We start from the raw sequence: 20856 nt of genomic DNA, 5'->3' as shown, positions 1-20856 counted from the left end.
GAAGAGGTAACCCAGCTGTGGGGGCACTTGTCTGGTCATGAGATGGCTCAGGTTCTGCGTGAAGCCGCATGAGCCACACAGACCCTATCATAAATACAGCAGCCTGGGGCTCCCCAGAGGTCAGCTCCAGGAAGTGGAATCATGCTAGTATTGTAATATTTAGTTCGAACTGGGGCCACCTGCACCTCGCTGCCATCCACACCCTTCCACTCTCTGTATGTAAAGATCAACTCTAGGGCCTGCCTCAACCCTGATGATTCAGCTGCACTGAGGTCCCCCAGAAAACCTCAGGGGCTCTGCAGGCAAGCAGAGTGGGAGGGATGCTGTCTGAGTCAGAAGGGGCTTTTGCCTTTGGGGGCCTGGGACTGTAAGGACTTTCTGCCTAGGCCACAGGAGGCATGGGAGCCCCCAGGAGAGGTCCCCTGCTGTGGCTCAGCATCCAGAGAAGGACTAGCCTCTGGTTTTTCCTGCCTTCAAAACACCAGCACCTCAACCCCAGAACAGTCTGAATCCAGCCTTTACTGGGCAAGGGATCCCAATGCCAGCCCCAAATCCAGCAGTTAGGCCCTCCGGTGAATTGCCTGGAGCACCAGGTACAAGGATGGGGCACCCTGGGAGGGGCCATGGTTACCTGGCACCAGCAGGGATGTGGAAATCACCAGCAGAGACAGACACTGCTGGGGTTGAATTATATCCCCCAAATTCATATGTTCAAGTACTGACCCCCGGTAGCTGTGAATGTGGCCTTATATGGAAATAGGGTCTTTGTGATGATAAATGTGAGATTAAGTAATTAGAGCCAGCCTTAATCCACTATGATTATGTCCTTATAAAAAAGGGGGAATTTGGACACAGACATGCATACAAGGAGGAAGGCTTGTGAAGACTGAAGCTTCGATGTCACAAGCCAAGAAACAAGCAGAACTGGGGAGAGGCCTGGGGGAGATCCTTCCCACTCTTCAGAGAGAGCATGACTCGGTCTCCTGGATTTCCCAACTCGGAGACGACAAATCTCTGTTGCTCTAAGCCTCTCAGTTTGTGGTACTTTGTTACAGCAGCCCTAGGAAAGGAACACAGGCATGCTCCATCCACCACTCTCTCCAGACCACAGCTGCCTCCCAAGCCCACCCGAGAGGGCGAGTCAGGGAAGTAGGGCTCTTCATGGGCCACTACTGCTATTGGGTGGTCATTTCCACTCTGTCTGGAAGTCCTGGTCTCAGTTCTCAGTCTCCTGGAGCTGTTTTAGCTTCCACCCTGCTGTCCCTGGGGCTGCACCTGAGCCTCCACCCCGCTGTCCCTGGGGCTGTCCTGAGCCTCTACCTTGCTGTCCCTGGGGCTGCACCTGAGCCTCTACCTTGCTGTCCCTGGGGTTGCACCTGAGCCTCTACCTTGCTGTTACTGGAGCTGCCCTGAGCCCCCACCTTGCTGTCCCTGGAGTCCAGAAAGCCCAGGGCTGGTGAAACCCCACCCCTCATACCTCTCTTGGCCCCTCCTCCCAGCCTTCAATCCACTGAACAGCCATTATGTCCCTTCATTCTCTAGACAGGTGCCTCAGGAAGGCACAGAAAGGGGTCACACCACTTGGTCATGGTGCCTCACCTGTGTCCACTGGACTCAGGCTGGTCCTTTAATGGGGTGAGAGCAGAACAGGCGGTGGGGCCACATCCCATTGTCACAGAGGCCAGGGATAAAGCCAGAAAGGAGACGGGAAGGAAGGGCCTGTGGGTAGCAGCTCCTCCTCACAGGTGAGCAGAGACAATGAGGAGCCTCCAGCCTCCATCCTGGTAGGACCTGCAATCACGGCTAGGGATCCCCTCTCAGGAGGTCCAGTCCTAGCCAAGGGCTGGCTCCGGAGACTTTAGTCCATTTTCTCTAGAATGGACATGATACAGCTGTCTGAGTCAGGACTCTAGAACGTTCAGGACAGACCTGCTGAGGACAGGAGGGAACAACATGCCCTGGAGATCCTTGTGCAGCCTGGGCCTCTGGCTGTGACCAGCTAGCACCCAGTGCCTCTTTGCTGGGTCTCTGGGCCCAGCTGGTTGCAGGAAAGGCCCCAGCCCAGGGCTGGGTTAGGCCCAGGCTCTGTGTGTTTCCTGGGAGGGCCAAAGGGTGGTGCCTCCCATAGCAGCCCAAGGCACAGTAGTCACTGCTGCTGCTTCTGCCCTCTGAGTCTGGGGGAGTCGACCTGGGGGAACATGGGGGCCGGTTCTACTGCGACAGGTAGGCGAGCACCTGTTCCCTCCACTCCACACCACCCGGCTGGCAGCACATTCTTGAAACTCAGGATCGCTAGGAAGCTGGTCCCAGTGCCCTCCTGCTTCTCCAGGCCTGGGGATTGCCAGGGATACATGGGGCCACAGGTGAGCAATGCAATGGTCGCCAGATACCAAAGCTCCTGTTCTCTTTGCCGCACTGCCCCATTCCCTTCCTATCACAATACGCTTCTCCAACCTCCGTCAAGATTGTCCTATTCCCCCGACCCCCACTGTCAGATCTCCCAGCCATGGCTCCTCCTCCTGTTCCACCCATGACCCCACAGGAAGGTTGGTATTTGTGCTCCTGTCTCTCACAGAGCAGACTGGGAGCTCCTGAGAACAGGACCTGAGTCTGAATTCTCTGGGTTAAGGGCTATTGACCTCAGCCCAGACCACTTGTGGCTCTCCGCTGAGGAGGGCACGTGGCCAGGTGAGCACAAGGTCAGTCACAGACACTCCAAAACCCACAGTCCGCACCTAGGGCTACCATAACTGACCCAGAAATTCAGCTTCCAGGAATTTATCCTAATAATAACCAGGTGAAGGGCAAAGGGCAGAGGACAGGGTTGCCCACCCAAATGCTGCATATAAAACAGACATTAGAAACCATCCAGATGTCCATCTGTCGGACACTGCTGCAGGACTAATGTACACCCACATCACGAAACGCTGGCCCCGGGTGGAAAGGCTGATGTTCATCTCTGTACTTTGGCATGGACAGATGCCCAGGATTCATGGTTAAGTGAATACAAGGGAGTTCAAAACATTAAACTTTAATTGACAACATTTGTGTCACAGACACAGTGAATTACAACCTGAAGGGAACACCCGGCCTACTCTGCCCTGCCTGGGCCATTCGCAGACAGGTTTGCCTCTCAGTACTGGAAGTCCCTACACGCAGAAATCTCAGGACACTCCTCATACCTCACTCAGTTAACTTGGTGGAAAAGTCTGGCCTTGTGCATGGGCAGATGGCAAGGCAGCCAGCAGCAGAACACTCCCCTCTCTAGAATGGCCTTCTCTGCACACGAGTGCCCCGGAGCCTGACTGATCCAGAGCTGCCTGAGTGGGACACCTTTGACTCCTGATCCCATGAACATTTCTCAACTACAGGGAATTGCCAACCAAACTAGTCAAACATGGCAGTGGGAAAGAATCTCTCAATGCTTTTCAGCAGAGCCCCCAGGGGAACTCTAGGGACCTTCATTTTGTATTCAGGATAAAGCTCTGCAACTCCTTGTGTTGACCAGCCAGACCATCCACACCTGCTCCTCCTGGGGTGCCGCCTGGCTCCTGAAGATAGCTCAGCCCAGGCTGCTCCCTGAAAACTCAAGGAGCATCCTGGCTCCCCAGAAGGCATCACCAGAGGCCTGGCTGTTGGAACACTGCACCTGGAAGAAAACACAATGTTAAACACCGAGGCTTCCTTTCCAGGCTCAAGATCGGCCCTCCCACCTGGGCACCTCCTGACCTTGGGAAGACCCCCCCAAGTCTGGGCTCAGGAGGGAACGTTGCCCCACGGCATCCCTCACCCCCGCTCCCAGTCCAGTCATGTCTAGCCACAAATCATCCTTGTCCCTTGTTCGTCTTTGCCTGGTGTATTCCCTCCAGTGGCACGAGCTGAACCCTCCTCAGCACCATGAGCTGCAGATCCAGGAGTAGAGAGGGAATCCTTTAGTGCTCATAGGGAAGCCTCACCTGGCTGGAGGGCAGGGCCTGGCTCAGCTCCATGGCAGACACAGGGCCGGGGAAGGCAGATGGGGCTGGGGCCAGCTCCCGAGGGCTGGAAAAGACACAGTGTAAGGATAGGCCCTGTCTCAAGGGGACACTGGGTGACAAAATCCACCCAGCTGTGCTTTCTTCAACAGGAGCCATGTTAGTACTTGACTGATCAGAACAGACTCTCTTCCTGCAGGGCTGTAATGTATGTGGGGTGTTAGGAGGGGAATGTGTTACACGGACAGCAGGGTCACCTGGTGGGTCATAGGGGCAACTGCACAGAGGGCTCAGAGCAGGCTCATGGAAGAGCCAGTGAGCAAAAATGTGGAGGAAACACAGACCTCAAAGGAGGAACAGGCCTGGGCTGTGGAGACAAGATTTCGGGGAGCAGGAGGGAGGGCAGGGACGCACGGCACACTCAGGGCAAGGGTCGGTGGTTCCTCAGCAAGGTCAACGCATACCTAGCACGTGACATGGCCACGGCTCTCCTGGGCATGCACCATGAGAAATGAAGGCAGGTGTGCAGACTATACACATACGGGATGTTCACAGTAGCCTTATCTGTGATGCCCCCAAATCCCCATCCATAGCATGAGGGTGAAGAAGCTGTAGCACATCCATGCCATGGCACATCGCTCCGCAGAGAGGAATGAACTGTTCATGCATCCACAACACGGCGACTCTCAAAGTCGTCATGCAGAGTGAAGGAAGCCAGACCAGAGCAAAACAACGACCCGAAAGTACACCATATTTACATGAAATTCTATAAAATGCAGCTAATCCTTAGTGACAGAAGCAGATCCATGGTCCTGGGTGGCCAGGGAGAGGCAAAGGACAGAAGGGTACATTGAAGACCTTCATCACGGTGGCCTCGCGTGGATGCGAAAGTCACACTGAGAAAATTCAGGTGCTCCGTCTACACATGTACAGCCAATCACACCTCAACGAAGCCACTTTGAACGCAGGAACTGATGTTCTCAGGTTGAAGCATGGCCTTCAGATCGGAGTGGGGAGGCATGGGAGTTGGGGGAGCAAGAGGAGGGGTCAAGATGGCCATGTGGAGAGGTCAGGCGAGACACGGGGGACACCGTGGCCATGGCAGACTCTGCCTGGTCTCAGCTCTCAGCCATGAATGGAAAAGTGAGTCCACCTGTGTGGTGTACATTTTCTCACAATCTGGCTGTTTCAGCAAGCAGACCATGTGATTCAGAGGCCATTCCCCCTTTTCTCCTCTGTCTCCCTGTAATTCTGCCCTCACTAGCACGAGCCTTGAGTCAACCTGGATTCAGCTCCCTGATGAGGGAGACCCCACACCCTCGGGACCTGCTCTGCTCCTGGTGGCCCTCCTGTAGAGAAGATGGGGCGTCTGCTAGAACAGGAGTGGTGGGGGTGATCGCCTCCTCACCAGAGGACCCCAGGCCACCCTGCCACACTCCTCCATCCCTCCTGTCTCTGCAGGATCCCACCTGCTGTGCTGGCACTATCAACAGCAAGTGTCCGGGAGGCTGTTCCAGACCCCCCAAGTCCCTTTAAAACTACAATTCAGAATAGAAAATCGGGATCTTGATTCTGCTCTAAAACTGACAGTGTTGGCTCAGGGAAAAGGAAACTCCAGCAAGAGGCTGCTGGGGTCCAGGGTGATTTGAGGGGAAGGGTGAACCCTGATCATGACCAATACATGGGATGCCCACATCTGCTCTGATGTTTTGGGGTGCTCTTTTGAGAGAAAAACCACCGTTTTCTTCGTAGATATAGGCTGGGGGGGACTGTTACAGTTTTCAGCAATCCAAAGGAAAGGGCCCTGTCTGCACAGTCTGGGATGGTGAGTCTATAAATTGGGCATTACCGTACCTTGTGGCCCGTGGTAAGTATTGTCCAGGCCTGTGTGGCTCTCCAGGACTTACCTCTGGGTGAGGGTGAGTTCAGGAGCTTGCAGTGGGGGCTGTGTCACCAGGAAGCTGCCCACCCGTAGCTCTGTCTGTCCACCGCTTGTGCCCAGACCCTCCTCCAACTGCACGCTCTGGGGATAGCCACTGGGGGGGCCAGCAAACCCTGCATGTAATGAGATTCCACAGCACACTGGCAGGAGAAAGGAGCACAGCTCACGTGTGACGCAACCAAGACCTCAAAGCAGATGCAGCCTGCGGCCCCACCAGCCCGGGCCACGTGAACCAGACTCACGGTCCCTGGGCCTCAGTCTCCCTCTCTGAGGAAGGAACTGTCGCAACCATTGATCTCAACAGCCTTTCCAGGCTTCCAGAGACCAAGATGCGGTTGCATTCTGCTGACTTTAAATGCTGCTGTCATCGCAGACCTCATGTGCCTTCAGTGCCAGAGTCAGAGTCTGCAGCTTGCTCTGTCCTGCTGGTGCAGAGGAAAGTGCCAGGAGCCCTCAGTCTCCTCTTGTGGCTGGTTCACGGAGTGCTTGGCCACCAGCCCTTGGTGGTTTCCACTGTTACCTCCTACCAAGGTTACCAAGATGCCACTGAGGTATAAGCTGTCACTACTTTCCACTCCCAGTGACTTTCCAGAGCGTATCTCAGAACATCTCTCGCTCTTAGACAAGCTACTGTGGATTTGGTCAATTCTGGGTGGACATTTAGGAGAGCTGTGGCCTGAAAAGGCAGGATTTTTTCCTGCCCTGAGTCTATTAGGCTGTAAAACAAGCATTAAGATAGCCCTGATCTAAAGACAAAGAACAACAGGCCTCGGGGTGAGGCTCACGTGGTCCTCCTTCCTGTACAGCAGAGTGACCACCTAACCTGGTGCCCAGCTGCCCAGGGCCTTCTTAGGTCAAAGGAACCTTCCTGACCATGTGCCTGCTTTCTGCTATTTCTTCTTTCATGCAGACCTTACAGACACTCTGGAGAGAAGAAATTATGTTCAAGCACCAGTTTGGACATTCTGGTTCCATCCATCGTAGTACAGCAATAGATTACACATTCTCCTTCCAAGAGAAAGGGAAAGCCATGAGCACAATGTCCACATTGTGCAGTCAGGACGCAAGTGCAGCCCATGGGGATGGGGTGTCTGGCAGGGAGCTGGGGTGTGGGGCAGGGGCTGAGATTCACAAGGAGCTCAAGAGAGGGGGAGCGTCCAGGTGCCCAGGCAGCAGCAGGGAACATGAAGGCAGGGGTTTCAACAGACAGAACAAAGGACTTTGCTGATTCCCACAGAACATCCCCCCTCACTTGTGCAGGCCCCAGGTTTGAAGACCAGCTCCTCTTGTCCCAGTGTGAAGACATCCAGTGACCGTCTCCACTCCAGCCTCGTTAAGTATAGACAGGCACATGTGAGTCTCCAACAGTTAAATAAAAAGGACAGCAAAAAAGGAAAGGTCAGTATGATCAAACTGACGAGTCCTCTCCAGAGGAGAGAGCCCTAAGATCCCTTCCTCTTTCTGGCCCTGCATCAAGGAAGGGCCAGAATCCACAGTCCCAACAGTCCTGCGTTCAGTCAATGAAGCACATTAAAAAAATTATTATTAGGAACCTTAGAGAAGTATAAGATATTGCATCCATAGAAAGTAACATAATCTATGAAGGAAGAAGAGTTCAGAGATCTGTAAAGAAGGATTGAAATTCTCTTAAGATATACAACTGTTGGCTGGGCGTGGAGGCTCACGCCTATAATCCCACACTTTGGGAGGCTGAGACGGGTGGATCATCGGAGGTCAGGAGTTCGAGACCAGACTGACCAACATGGTGAAACCCCATCTCAACTAAAAATACAAAATTAGCCAGCGTGGTAGCACATGCCTGTAATCCCAGGTACTTGGGAGGCTGAGGCAAAAGAATCTCTTGAACCTGGGAGGCAGACGTTTCAGTGAGCCGAGATCGCGCCATTGCATTCCAGCCTGGGCAACAAGATTGAAACTTTGTCTCAAAAAAAAAAAAAAAAAAGATATATAACTGTTGAAACAAAAAAATCAGACAACAGAATTTAAGAAATACCCAAAACACACATGCAATTCAAAAAATACAAGATAAAAGGTAAATTCTTTGGGAGATTGGTCCCAGAGTTCCAACGTACAAATAACACTTGTGCTTTAAAGAGAGAGCTGAAAACATGGAAGCAGGAACTTATCAAAGATACTATCAAAGGATATTAGGAAAAAATGCTCAGAGCTTATAGGAGACCTTATTATTATTATTTTTTGAGACAGAGCCTCACTCTGTCACCCAGGCTGGAGTGCAGCGGTGCAATCTCGGCTGACTGCAACCTCCACCTCCCGGGTTCAAGTGATTGTCCTGCCTCAGCCTCCCACGTAGCTGGGACTACAGGCGCACGCCACCATGCCCAGATAATTTTTTTATATTTTTGAGTACAGATGGGGTTTCAGCATATCGGCCAGGTTGGTCTCGATCTCCTGACCTCATGATCCGCCCGCCTCGGCCTCCCAAAGTGCTGGGATTACAGACGTGAGCCACCGCGCCCGGTCAGGAGACTTTATTCTTTAAGATTAAAGTCTTAACAGCAAGATGAAGTAAAAAGACCCACACCTCGGACCCTCAGTGTGAAATTTCAGAACTTTAAGACCAAAAAAGAAAAAAAGAAAAGAAAAAAGAATCTAAAAGCTCCAAGAAATTATGAGGGGTAAAAAGTATTTCGACTCAGAATTCCGTCCTTGTAAAACTGTTAAGCAAACCTGAGAACAGACTAAAGACATCTTTCGAACAAATGAGGACTCGGATAATTTATCTTGCAGGCGCTCTCTCTCGTAAAGTTAACTGAAACCGTTGGCTAACAAAACAAGGGAGTCCAATAAAGAAGGAACCAGACCTGGCCGGGCGCGGTGGCTCAAGCCTGTAATCCCAGCACTTTGGGAGGCCGAGACGGGCAGATCACGAGGTCAGGAGATCGAGACCATCCTGGCTAACACGGTGAAACCCCGTCTCTACTAAAAATACAAAAACTAGCCGGGCGAGGTGGCGGGCGCCTGTAGTCCCAGCTACTCCGGAGGCTGAGGCAGGAGAATTGCTTGAACCTTGGAGGCGGAGGTTGCAGTGAGCTGAGATCCGGCCACTGCACTCCAGTCCGGGCGACAGAGCGAGACTCCGTCTCAAAAAAAAAAAAAAAAAAGAAAGAACCAGACCTGAAATTCAGGACGCCCTGGAGTGAACCCAGGGAGCAGCACGGGAGCACTGTGGACAGTGGCTTCTCTCCAGGCCTAGGGAGCTGTCACTTGGATGGGAAAGGGAAAATGGAGGGCCCCCAGCAGTGAGATTTCAGAGAGGATGCTTCAAATGCTGGAAGATGTTAAAAATGCGATAAAAACGGACAATGTAAAAAGAAAAAGGAAAGGCACGGAAAAGCTCCAAGAAGAAAAAAAAGCTGAAGAGAAAAGATGCATATACGCATAGAATATTAAATATAGGTGAATTTGGCTGGGCACAGTGGCTCACACCTATAATCCCAGCATTTTGGGAGGCTGAGGTGGGTGGATCACCTGAGGTCAGGAGTTTGAGACCAGCCTGGCTAACATGGTGAAACCCCGTCTCTACTGAAAATATGAAAAATTAGCCGGGCGTGGTGGCAGGTGCCTGTAGTTCTACCTACTCGGGAGGCTGAGGCAGGAGAATCGCTCGAACCTTGGAGGCAGAGGTTGCAGTGAGCTGAGATTGTGCCACTGCAGTCTAGCCTGGGCGACAGACCAAGACTCCATCTCAGAAAAAAAAAAAAAGAAATTTCATAGCGCCAATTTCCTCCTTACAAAGTGAGAAATCACACGATTCTGGACAAAATATACATCTAAATACATATTCTTTAAATGATTTTACAGCTTCAGTAACTTAGAAACTAAAATCGTGGGATCTCTACTACAGGTAAGGGGGGTGGACAAGTGGGGAGTCTAAGGAGCTCAGCCTCCTCTGCTGCACCCGGTGTTAACAGATAAATCAAGTGGACTGCAGTGGAGAGCACAGGATGGCAGCTCCTTCCTTTCAACTTAACTCTTCCTCTTCAGTGATATGCATACACACATACACAGCCACACACACACACACACACAGCCACACACACACACACACACAGCCACACACACACACACACACACAGCCACACACACACATACACAGCCCACACACACACATACACACATACACAGCCACACACACACACACACACACACACACACACACACTAAAACAGATGAGAAATAATCTGGGATGTTTGTGGGAAGAGTCTTTGTTCTGGCTACATTGGTTCCAGGTCTTACCAAATACCATGGGTTCAAGCCATGTGGCCCGACCCTCACTTCTATCCCCTCAAACAGGACCTGAGTAGTCACAGTGTCTGGTGCTGAAACTCATGGTCTGTCTGAAGTGGACCCACCTGTAGGGCCGGGATCTCCAAGGGTGGCAATGGACACAGCCACAGCGGTGTCTGCAGGGCCCATCATGAAGTCCAGCCCATGGCTGTGGACCAGCTGCCCAGTCTGGAAGGAAACTTCCTTGGAGGACGCCAGTGCAAGAGACATCAGCCAAGATTCAGGGGCAGCCAGAGAGGGGTCCAGCATGTCATTGCCAGCAGCCCGAGGGCAGAGGCCAGGGCCAGGGCAGAAGAGGGGGAGGGTGGCAGGATCATGGCCAGGCCCCTCCTGGTACATCTCGCCACCCGGCAGAGACCTGGGGGACATGGAGAACACTGTCTCTTGGTGGGCAGCGCCTCCCTCAGGGCAGGGCAGGGGGAGCCTAGGGTGCACAATGTGCTCAAACAGCACTGGTGTGCAGTAGGAACTCAAGAGATACTGGCTGGTATTAACTCAATGAAAATCAAAACAGACAAAGTACTAGAAACAAACTACAGGGACAGCTGGGTTTGTCTTTAGGTGGCAGGCCTGCATGTGTTTCTTTCTAAGTCTGTCCCCACATTCTCCAAGACAGACATGAACTCAGGAGATGAGTCAGGCGGCAGGAGCACGTGTGGGGTCAGAAGAAACTGTCCCCCACCCCAGTCCCTGACAGGGGCCCCTTGCTGGTGGCTTCCCTCTCCCTGGGGTCTGACCTGATCCCAGTGTGGGGGTCCTGTCACCCCTATGCCTACTCCATGCCCCAGTCTCCACCTGAGGAGAGGGAACTGAGTAAGTGAGACGATTCCATGGCCATGGAGATGATAGTACCTGACATCCAGTGGCTTTGAGACTGTCTCATCTGCAGGAAAGGCTGGGGCTAAGGCCAGTGGCTCCCATGGTCCTTGGGTGGTCTGTGGGGACTGTGGAGGCCCCTTTTCCTCACGTTCCTCTGAAAGTAATGAGATGGGAGGGGAGGCTTAGTGAGGCTCTGGTTCCCAGCCTCCTTCCCAGCAGGTATGAGCAGCCCTGCTGGCTGGAAAAGGTTGTTGCCATGGGGCCATCCCAATATTTTTGCTTCTTGTCCTATCTTTGGTGTGAACCAACAATCCATAACTGCCAACCCAGGACACCCCAAATCCTGGTGCTTGGTTCACTTCTCAAACTGACTCACCAACTCCTCCTCTGGCCACATGATGCCCTCCTCCCCAGCCCAGCTCCTGGCCCGGCCACACAGTGACCTTGAAATGCAGAGGGGCAGCCACAGCCCAGCCTGGGCCAGTCTTGAGCCTCAGACCCTCAGACCCTGTGATCTTGCCCCCACAGAGGGACACCTGGAACCTACTGATTGGGGGAGGGCTACCCCTGTAACCAGCGTGGCTACCTAGGCCCGGCCCATCAGAAATCAGCTCCCCAACTACCAGGAGACTGGGCCCTCGGGCCACTCACCTGACCACTGAGGCCTGTCCACAAACCCAGAGTCAACATGGGGGTTGCCTGAGGGCTGCAGGGGGTCAGGACCCCTCTCCCTTGCACCAGGGTCTTCAGCTGTGGCCTGCTGGGCTGGCTCCATGTGCTGGGGAAGGGCTCTTTGGCGGCGCCGGTAATTGGCAAACCAGTTGTACACCTGCTCAGGGGTCAAGCTTGTCTCCAACGCCAAGTTCTCCTGCCCCCAAACAACAACACTTCTAGCCCTGCTTCCATTCCCTGAGGACAGGGAGTGTGTAGAAGTGGCTCTGACAGCTCATTTACACCAAGAAAGGGGCTGAGACCTCTCCAGCCTAACCTCTCCAAGGACAGCAGGGAGCAGCGAGCATGAGCAGAACATGCAGGCCTCGCCTCCCTGGGCTGATCCCCATGCCCTGAGCAGTAAGGCCAGGTCAGGCTGTCTGCACAGCCACACGTGCACGTCCCCCTGAGTGGGGCCCTTGCTAGGTCTACCCAGAAAACATGCCCAGGGCCACCCGAAGCCACTGGAGGGAACCGCACTGCCTGTGCCTGGCACAAACCCACTGTGCAGTGGAGAGCGTGTCGGCCGGCGGAGGCCTCGACCCATCGTCCTGGTGCCTGGCACACAGTGGGTGCTGAGTGAGCAGCCGTGGGGCCACAGACACGATGCTATGACTCCACGTGAGAAAATGAAACCTTTCATGTGGCAGACAGGACAGTCTGTAGGGGCTGCCCGTCAGCAAGGTCCCTGTCCAGAGGAGAGGCTGAAGCCAACGGCACCCTGGGGGATGGGGCCACCCTCAGGTGGGGGTATCCCCTTGGGGGAGGGGGAGGCACCAGGCGGGGACCCCCTGGGTCCTGGTGTCTTCTCTTCTTACCCTCTCAGTCTTGCTGGGGTTGGCGTTCACCCTCACAGCGAAATTGTGCAGCTTCTCACGAACCTCTCTGGGGAAGTTCCGACTCTTCAGCCCCACCGGGCAGAGGGAGGGGGGCGGAGGGTTCCTGGGTGAGGACAGTGAGGAGGCGCTAACAGACAGGACCCCTCCAAATCTGTTCCCTTCTCCAGGCCTGGCCCTTTGCAGAAGGTGACACTTCCTTCCCTGTGCCTCCTCCTGGGGGATGCCTCTCTCTGCCTGCAGTTAGTGAAAACTAGAGTCTCTCCCACAGACATGCACAACCCTGACATATGCTGTTCCAGAACATCTATAGGCGCCTGTGAGGAGCACCCTCTGTGGGCCCCTGCAGTGCTCCTGGGTGCATCTCAGCCCACGGAGCTCCCGTGGACGGCCCTCCTGGACATACTCACACACAGGCATCCTCATCCATGGAGGCCCCGTGCACGGCCCTCCTGGACACACACACACACTGTTTTCCTCAGGACTTGGCTGCCACCCTGTGTGTGCTTTTCCATGCAGTGCCTTCTGTTCATCGCTGGTTTCCAGGCATTAGCCCCATTCTCGCATGAGTCCTCTGAGGCTTGCAGCACTCACACCCCTGCCACCCTGCATGGCCACGTCAGCTTTCTCCCTTCTTCTCTCACCCCCAGCACCTCCTCCCAAGACTCATTGTCCTTGGGTGATCTGGCTGTCATTTCACCAAGATGTTCTCAGAAGAGAAGCATCACCTGTGCCCCCACCAAACCTGCCAGCTCTTCTGCACTCCTCAAATGCCTGTGGGGCCCCTGGTGAGGGGAGGCTCCAGCCGTGGCACCTGCTCATCCCCCACATCACTAAGAACGCTCCCCTGAACTAACTCCCTGCTTCCCACCATCAGTATTTCTTCTAGTAAGTCATTCTCATGAGCTGCTAAGCTCTGTAAATTTCTCACCTCCAATGGTTACCCCATGACTCTGCTCCCGTCCCAGCTGAACTTCTCAAACAATGATCTTGGATCACTGCCACTGTCTCCCTGTCTCTGTGACACACCTGGATCCCTACACCTTGCCACTAAAAGCACTTGCCCAGTTCACAAAATCTAAAGTTCATTTCTCAGCTCTCCTCTTAACTGGCACCTCCTCAGCCTCACTGGTTTCTGAACTCTGCACACTGCTGGATTTTCTCTTCCTCTCACTGGCCACGTCTCAGCTGAATCTTCCTCATCTTCCTCTGGGCTGCAAAGTCCCAGAGGTCTGTCCCCTGAGCATAGAGGACCCCTCCTTTCTCTGTGCCCTACCAGGGTTTCAGTGTCACTCACAGAGATGACAAAGGGACACATGTCTGAGAAGTGCTGGAGCTGGACACCGGGGGCGTTCCAGCTGGTTATGCTCCTCTCTAGTGCTGAGCTGATTTGAATATTTCATAAGAAAAAGATGATATATGCACCAATATTACTTGTCTATAGAAGACGTGTCATCCCAGTGCCTACTTGGACACCTAAAATGCATCTCACACATCACGAATCCCAAAAGAACTCCATCCCCCTTCTCCAAACTTTTCCCCAGATCCTGTGCACTTCAGTGAAGGAACCCTCATGCTTCTGGTGGTTCCCACACAGGCCAAGAGCCCTGGAGTCTACTTCAGTCCTCTCTTTACCTCCTTTAATGTGTTCAGTCCACCAGCAAACCCCCCAGCTCCACCTCCAAAATCTACCCTGACACAATCCTGTCCACTTTCCCCAGCCACTATCCCAGCCCTGGGCCATGCCTGGAACCCCTTAGAAACTCCAGCATCTACTCCTGATCCCTGTGTCTGCATCTGGTGTGACTCAGATGCCATCCCTTCCTGCCACCCCCCGGGGACCATCAGCATGGTCATAACCCAAACCAGCAGCTACCATGGCTGCAGGCCCAATGTCCTCCTGCTGCTCATCAGCCTCTAAGGCAGGGTGGGTGAATCTGCTCCACCACCCGCTTCTACAGTCACAGGCTAAGAATTGTTTTCACATTTTTCAAGGGCTGTGAACACATACACCCCGAAATATTTCCCATCTGCCCCTGAACACCAAGCTTCTCTGACCCCAAGTCTTTGAATGTGCTGCCCCTTCCTGGAAACTTCTGCTCACATGGCTGGCACGTCCCCACACTCAAGACTCTCCAAGACTAGGACCAGCCTGCACTGACCAACCCATCTAAAGCAGCCAGCCTCGCACAGCCCTCTTCTGAACCTATTCTCTGCATAGCAGTTCTCACTCTCTGAATTATGTGATCTACTCTATTTCCTCCTCTGTCAGCCATTGTCCACATCCCACTGTCAGTTCCATGAAGGCAGAGCCTGGCCTTCAGCCCCAGCACCTCCCAGAACCCAGCAGGCAGGGGACACTTAGCAAACATGTCGACAAGATGACAAGATGACACCACTGCACTCTGGCGGGCTGCCAGCATGCCCATGGAAGGCTACAGTCACATCCCCTGAAGACCCCACAGCTGATTTACTGCAGGGCTTCTGATGACTTGTCTTACTCCGTCACTCTGATGGGTACCACACAAGAACATTCTCTGGGCCAAAAAGGTATCCACGTCTTCTTCCTCCAGCGACCAGTATTCTTATCGACCAGGCCCTGTGGCTCAGGAATCTTTCATGACTTGGGCTGTCAGGAGTTCACAGCAAGAACTACAGCCCTTTCCTGACCAGTGGAGAGCACCTGAGATGAAGAGTAAAGGCTCCCAGGAGTTTGAGACCAGCCTGGGAAATACAGCAAGACCCTGTCTCTACAAAAAATTAAAAATTAGCCGGTCATGGTGGTCACAGCTACTTGGGGGGCTGAGGTGGGAAGATGGCTTGAGCCCGGAAAGTTGAGGCTGCAGTGAGTCGTGATGGTGCCACTGCATGCTCGTCTGGGCAATGAAGCAAGACCCTGTCTCAATTTTTTTTTAAAGGCTCCAATTTCTCAGTGTCTGGGCCAGAGTCCTGGCTTTGCATGTCTCTCTTGTGTGGAACCTCAGGTTACCCTTTCTGTGCCTCCGTTTCCTCATCCATAAGTGGTGATGATGGTGATAATAATAATTACTAGTAGTAACATAGATTTAGTGCTGATAATGGTGGCGATGACAAGGACTACCACTTACTTAGTGCCTATCATGTGCCTGGCACTGTTCTGAGCACCTGGCAACATGCTAACACTGGCAACATTCTCACTCTCACTTCTTTGAAAGGCCTTGCAGCCCCTCAGTGGCCACCCAGAGCCCAGATGTGGGGATTAGATGACCTGGGGACACATGCTGTGCCGCTCCCACCTGCCCTCCACCTCCACTGTTCCTGGCCCGAGGGCCCCCTTTCTGGCCAGTCCCTGGGTGGATGCTGGGCGGAGATGATCACGAGGCCCACCTCCTGGCCTTAGCCTCAGTCACCCTGCGGTCAATCATCCATTTCCAGCCATCAGCTGACTGAAGTGGCTGGTGGAGAGTGTAGCTCAGTGACCCGCATCCAGCACAGGTGTGGCCCACACTGAAGCCATGTTATGCTGACTGCACTGTGACTATTTCCGTCCGCATCTCCTCACCTCTACTTTGCTTCAGCCCCTCTGGGGTTTGCACGGTCCATCTAATCCCTCGGGATCCCCATGAAATATGCACAAGTAAAGGCTTCTGGGTTACCTCTTCCTGCAGCGGAACTTCTGCACCGGGGTGAGCGCAGCCACGCCCAGCCTCCTCATGACCAGACGGTAGTGGATGTCGTTCCAGAGCCGCACCAGCTCCTGGCTGCCTCCTGGCACCCGGCACCCCTGCCAAGAAGAGTGTACTGAGCGCTGGCCACCTGCCCATCCTGGAACACTTTTGGGACCTGCGTCTGCCATCCCAAACCGACTCAGCCTTGGGGAAGGCAGTGATGGGAAGAGCAGGGTTCTGGGTTCAAATCCACTGATGTTACAAAGTGCCAGTGTGGCCACGCAATGCAGGCGTGAGTCAGACAGCCCCCGCTCCATTCTCAGCAGGCCCAGCGGTATGACCCTAGGCCTGCCAGGTCACCTCACAGACCTTGGGCAGATGCACTCACATCAGTCTGCCTTTAAACCGTCAACCCTCCCCAAAACACAAGATGAGCACAGCTCCCAGCTGTACCTCAAAGGTAAGGCACATGTGGCAAGGGAAGTCCAATAATTCTCTTTTGGCCAACAGCAAAGGAGAGGTGGAGCAGTGGTTATAACCACATGGTGTGATTTGAGGGCCTGATGTGTGATTCAGGTCTTACGTGAAAGACCTTTGTCTCCCAGCAGTAGTACTGGCCCCTCGGGTACTCGGCACATTCTAAGGTGAGGGGGATAAAGGGGTCCCGTCCACTTAACCGGACTTTGCTGATGATGGAGGATGCCTGGTGCTGGTCTCCCGTGATTCCTGTGTGGCTCCCATCATTTCCTTAATTCCAATCATCTGCCACAGGAGTGATCCCTGTGGCCCCACACTGGCCTTTAACTACAGTGTTGCCTGGACCATCCTGGCAAGGGGGGTGCTGAGAATCATTCAGCTTTCTCTCTGAGGCATCAGAGAGGCCCAGTCTTGCTCAGCAGTGACCCCTCAGAGCCGATGGCTCTGTGCCCCCGTCTCCTCTCAGCACACAGCCTTCAGGGAACCTGCATGGGAACCTCCCCCTGCCCTGACTTGGGGGCAGGACTGGGCAGGAACACCCTGCACAGGCTGGGGTTGCTGCCCGTTCTTGACGTGGTGGTCCCTTCACGCCTCCCAGGTCTCAGCCACAAGTCACCTCCTCAGACATACTCATGGGTCACCCTGACTGAGCTTCTAATTCCTCTCCAGGGTTTCTCATCACTGATGCCAGCGGCCGCCTTCACGGCAGTCGTTACAGCTCTAACTCTGCACTCCCTCATTTGTTTACTTCATTGATTTTGACAGATTTGAAAGACCTTGAGCCCTGCTAGGTTCTAGGTGTCATGCTGTATAGCCAATCTTGCAGTGAGAAAGGCTGTGGCGGCCCTGCCTTGTGGGCCTTCAGTGCAGTAAGGGAGGCAGATGGAAGGCACATGACAAACAACCTTCTAGTCACAAACACAGGAAAGGACAGAAAAGGGATAATGAGGGGGCAATACTGGAGCGTGAGGGAGACACCGCCTCCATGGGTTGACATTTAAAGTAGAGACTAGAAGGGTAGGAAGGCACCAGCCACACGGAGAGCCAGGCGCCAGCCTCTAACAGAGGGAAAGACACCTGCAAAGGCCTTGGGACAGGGAAATATCTCGGGAGTCGGAATGGCAAGGAGACTGGTGTGGCCACTGCAGAGGAGGCTGGGAGGAGCCAGAGGTGAGAGGACGGCAGCAGGCTCGGGCCCCGGCTCCGGGAGCCACTGCTCAGGGGCACACCATGACATCATCCGCATTGTAAAAACTCCCTCTGGCTGCTGTGTGAACAGGTGGAGGAGCAGGAGGACACCACACTAGCTTGTTGGGGGGGTGGGGTTGGAAGGAACTGAGTATCTTGAAGGTAAGCTCACAATGAATTATGCATGGACTGTATTACAGGGTCAAAGAAAGGAAAAATAGGCATTCAAATTCCTTTTTGGAAGCCCTTTGGGCCACACGTGTTCTGCAGTTCAGAATTTTTCAGATTTCAGCAAGTAACACAGGCGTCCGGCACACGACATGCACCACTCAGCACCACCTGGGGCAGTGTCCTGTCACCAAGCATACGAAACGTTCAGAGGTCACATTAGTTGGAATAATAAACACTGTAAACAGCTTCAGATCAGCACAGGTCAGGTTCAATGCCTAATGCGTTGAGGTTGAAGGTACCAGCAGGTGAGTGACAAAGATACTGTTGTTTTTCAGAGTTCTCCATTGCAGACTTGCAGCCAGAGAATGAGAGGGGGTCTGTCTGAATGCCTCGCTAAGATGTTGGCTCTCCAAAGGCAGGACTGCGTTTTATTCACTCACTTTGTTGGCATCATGCCTGTCACAGATCACCACTCAATAGGGATTTGATGAATGACAGATTACCAAACTAGTTAGAGTTTAGTAACATGAGGGTGGACTAAGCTTATATAAAATCTGCCCCCCACCTTTTCCCAAGGCCTGGGGTTGGACCTCCAACCAACGGGTTCCTACTAACTCCCCGGTATTGCTGCAGTGCCTGGCATGGGTGGAGGCTGCCTGGAGAAGTTGCTGCCTCTCTCTGTACCCCACGCCTGTAGCCCAGGCCTACCTCCAGGAGCCGGCAAGCTGCCTGCTGCTGCTCCTGCTGGTCCAGGACACGAGCACACGCCAGGGCCACATCTGCATTGTCCAGCAGGTGCAGGCGGAGCGAGCTGTCCAGAATGGCTGTGACCAAAGGCCGCACTTGGGCAAGGTCATCCTGGAAATCCCGGCACAGTCTGCCTGCAAGGGTCACCAGCTCTGCTGGGGGTGCGCGGGTGTCCTCATGCTCCTTCAGCAGAGTCAGGAAGCTCTGCATCCTGTGCTGGGTCGTGGCCACTCTGCCAACACAGAGAACAGTCACAAGAATGGCCAACACTGACCACGTCCTTTCCGTCAATCGCCCAACCCACTCTGCAAAGCAGGTGATGCCACGGCTCGTGAGCCATGGACACTTGTAGAGTAGGAGTAAGACCTCACATATTCCGAGAGAGGGCAGCACCATAGCAGACATCCTCTAGAATTTCCTTCTAATCCCCAAAATACTTTAGTCCTTAACAAACACGGCTGTGCACCAAGCACTGGGCTGGGTGCTGTCTGCAACAGCTCCTCCACTTCTCTGAACCTTCCACCTGGCACCCTGGTCCACAGCCCACCCTGTTCCTCTCAGCTCTGCTTGCCCTTTCTTTCCTCCACGCTGTCATACACGTCGTGATTATGTTTCATCTCACTCCTTCTCTGGGCTCAGTAGGGTAGGGACCTTGTGTGCAGGGGTCACCAGTGGATGCCAAGGCCTTCCATCTGAATCCACATACATGCACTTGTTTTAACAGCAGAAACTGCTTATGCCAATACTTAATCCAAACAGTGTCAAAGACACACTTTGCAATCACACGCTTGGTCCTGCATCCACACAGGAGGGACCTTGACTTGTTCTAACGGGGCCTCACCTGAGGACATTTAGGCAGCTGCCAGTGACTGCTTTTCCCAACATAAAACCTCTCCCAATCGATCTTACTTCTGCGGAATACACTGTTATTCCAAAAAGTTTGTAAACCCTCACGGCCTCAAAGAACCAGCTAGGCTGTGCGCTCCCTGGCGAGGGGCTCTTTCTGCCTGCATCATCTCCCGTGCCCCGCCAAGGGACACGACCTCGTCTACTCCACCCCTTCCCGGGCTCTAGCGCCATCTCACCCGGGTCCCAAGTCAGGGCTCTGCGTTTCCAGCTGCCAAAGTAGGCAGGAGGCCCTGGACCCGGGGTCCCTTGGGGGAGCAGAGGCTGCAGAGGCCTTGGAGGAGGGCAGAGGAGGCTCCCAGGCCTGGGTTTCCTGCAACGCCAACCCCCACCGGCTCTGGGAGGGGCGGGGTTCCTGCCATTTCAGGAAGGAAAAAGGTTCTCGTGGGGTACCTTGGCCTGTCCGCCCGGTGCCCTGAGGGGCACCCGGCTCCGGGTGAATGGAGGGGAAGGGTCGCGGGAGGTGGCTCTGCATGACTTCCCGAGTGTGGTGGGACCCCCCCCCCCATGGCCCCCGCCTCCCTACCTTTCTGGCGCGCTGCTCCCTGAGGCCGAAACTGCTGCCTGGGGCTCCAGCCCGGGAGGCTCCGCCCTCAGCCTCACCCCGGCCCCCGCGCCCCCCTCACCCTCCGGGGGCCCCCCTTACCCTCAGGGACTCCTGCCCTCGTGCCCCTCACCCTCCAGGACCCCTCTGCCCGGGCGTCCCTCACCCTCCCGGACCCTCCCCTGCCCGCGCGCCCCTCACCCTCCGGGACCGCTCCAGCCCTGGCGCACGTGCTTGGCGCGCACCCGGGGCTGGCGAGGAGGCGCGGGGCCCCGCAGACGGTGCGGGTGCTACAAAGTATCCAGGCCGCGGCCAATCCCCGCGAGGCCCCGCCCACAAGCCGTCCCGGGGACCCGCGCCCCTCAGCCTCCGGGGCGACCGCGGAACCCGGGGGAGCTGAGGGGTCTGTGGGGGGATCCGGTGTACGTGGCATCTGCGGGTCCGAGGAGTCCCGGGCGTCCCGGAGGACGTGGGGTTTCTGGGGTGCGCAGTGCGGGGTCAGAAAGGCCTGGAGCTTTGCGTTCTCGAGCGCCGGAAGGAGCAGGCCTGCGGATCGCGGGGTGCG

The 20856-nt window shown here is 54.6% G+C and overlaps 1 protein-coding gene across 1 annotated transcript; it reads right to left on the bottom strand.

Annotated features, from left to right (window-relative positions):
• Nucleotides 1-3010: 3010 nt before the first annotated feature.
• Nucleotides 3011-20856, bottom strand: ANHX (anomalous homeobox). Its single transcript, XM_011960751.1, has 9 exons — nt 20493-20856; nt 18803-19073; nt 16247-16374; nt 12594-12717; nt 11716-11932; nt 11098-11218; nt 5882-6010; nt 3957-4041; nt 3011-3649 (listed from the first exon to the last, which is right to left on the bottom strand). The coding sequence occupies exons 2-9, from the start codon at nt 19049-19051 to the stop codon at nt 3563-3565; spliced, it is 1140 nt and encodes a 379-aa protein (XP_011816141.1). The 5' UTR covers nt 19052-19073; nt 20493-20856; the 3' UTR covers nt 3011-3562.

Source organism: Colobus angolensis, unplaced genomic scaffold, assembly GCF_000951035.1.
Source record: "Colobus angolensis palliatus isolate OR3802 unplaced genomic scaffold, Cang.pa_1.0 Scaffold115, whole genome shotgun sequence".
Classification (NCBI taxonomy): Eukaryota; Metazoa; Chordata; class Mammalia; order Primates; family Cercopithecidae; genus Colobus; species Colobus angolensis.
This window is presented reverse-complemented; position numbering and strand designations above follow the sequence as displayed.

What these genes read in the sequence shown, in the direction of transcription:
- ANHX (XM_011960751.1), bottom strand. Translation starts at nt 19,051, where the DNA reads ATGCAGAGCTTCCTGACTCTGCTGAAGGAGCATGAGGACACCCGCGCA. An exon ending in GGACAGGCCTCAGTGGTCAG is followed by an intron (nt 11,219 to 11,715) that starts GTGAGTGGCCCG and finishes CATTACTTTCAG; the next exon opens with AGGAACGTGAGGAAAAGGGG. An exon ending in TCAAAGCCACTGGATGTCAG is followed by an intron (nt 6,011 to 11,097) that starts GTACTATCATCT and finishes TGGCCCCCCCAG; the next exon opens with TGGCTATCCCCAGAGCGTGC.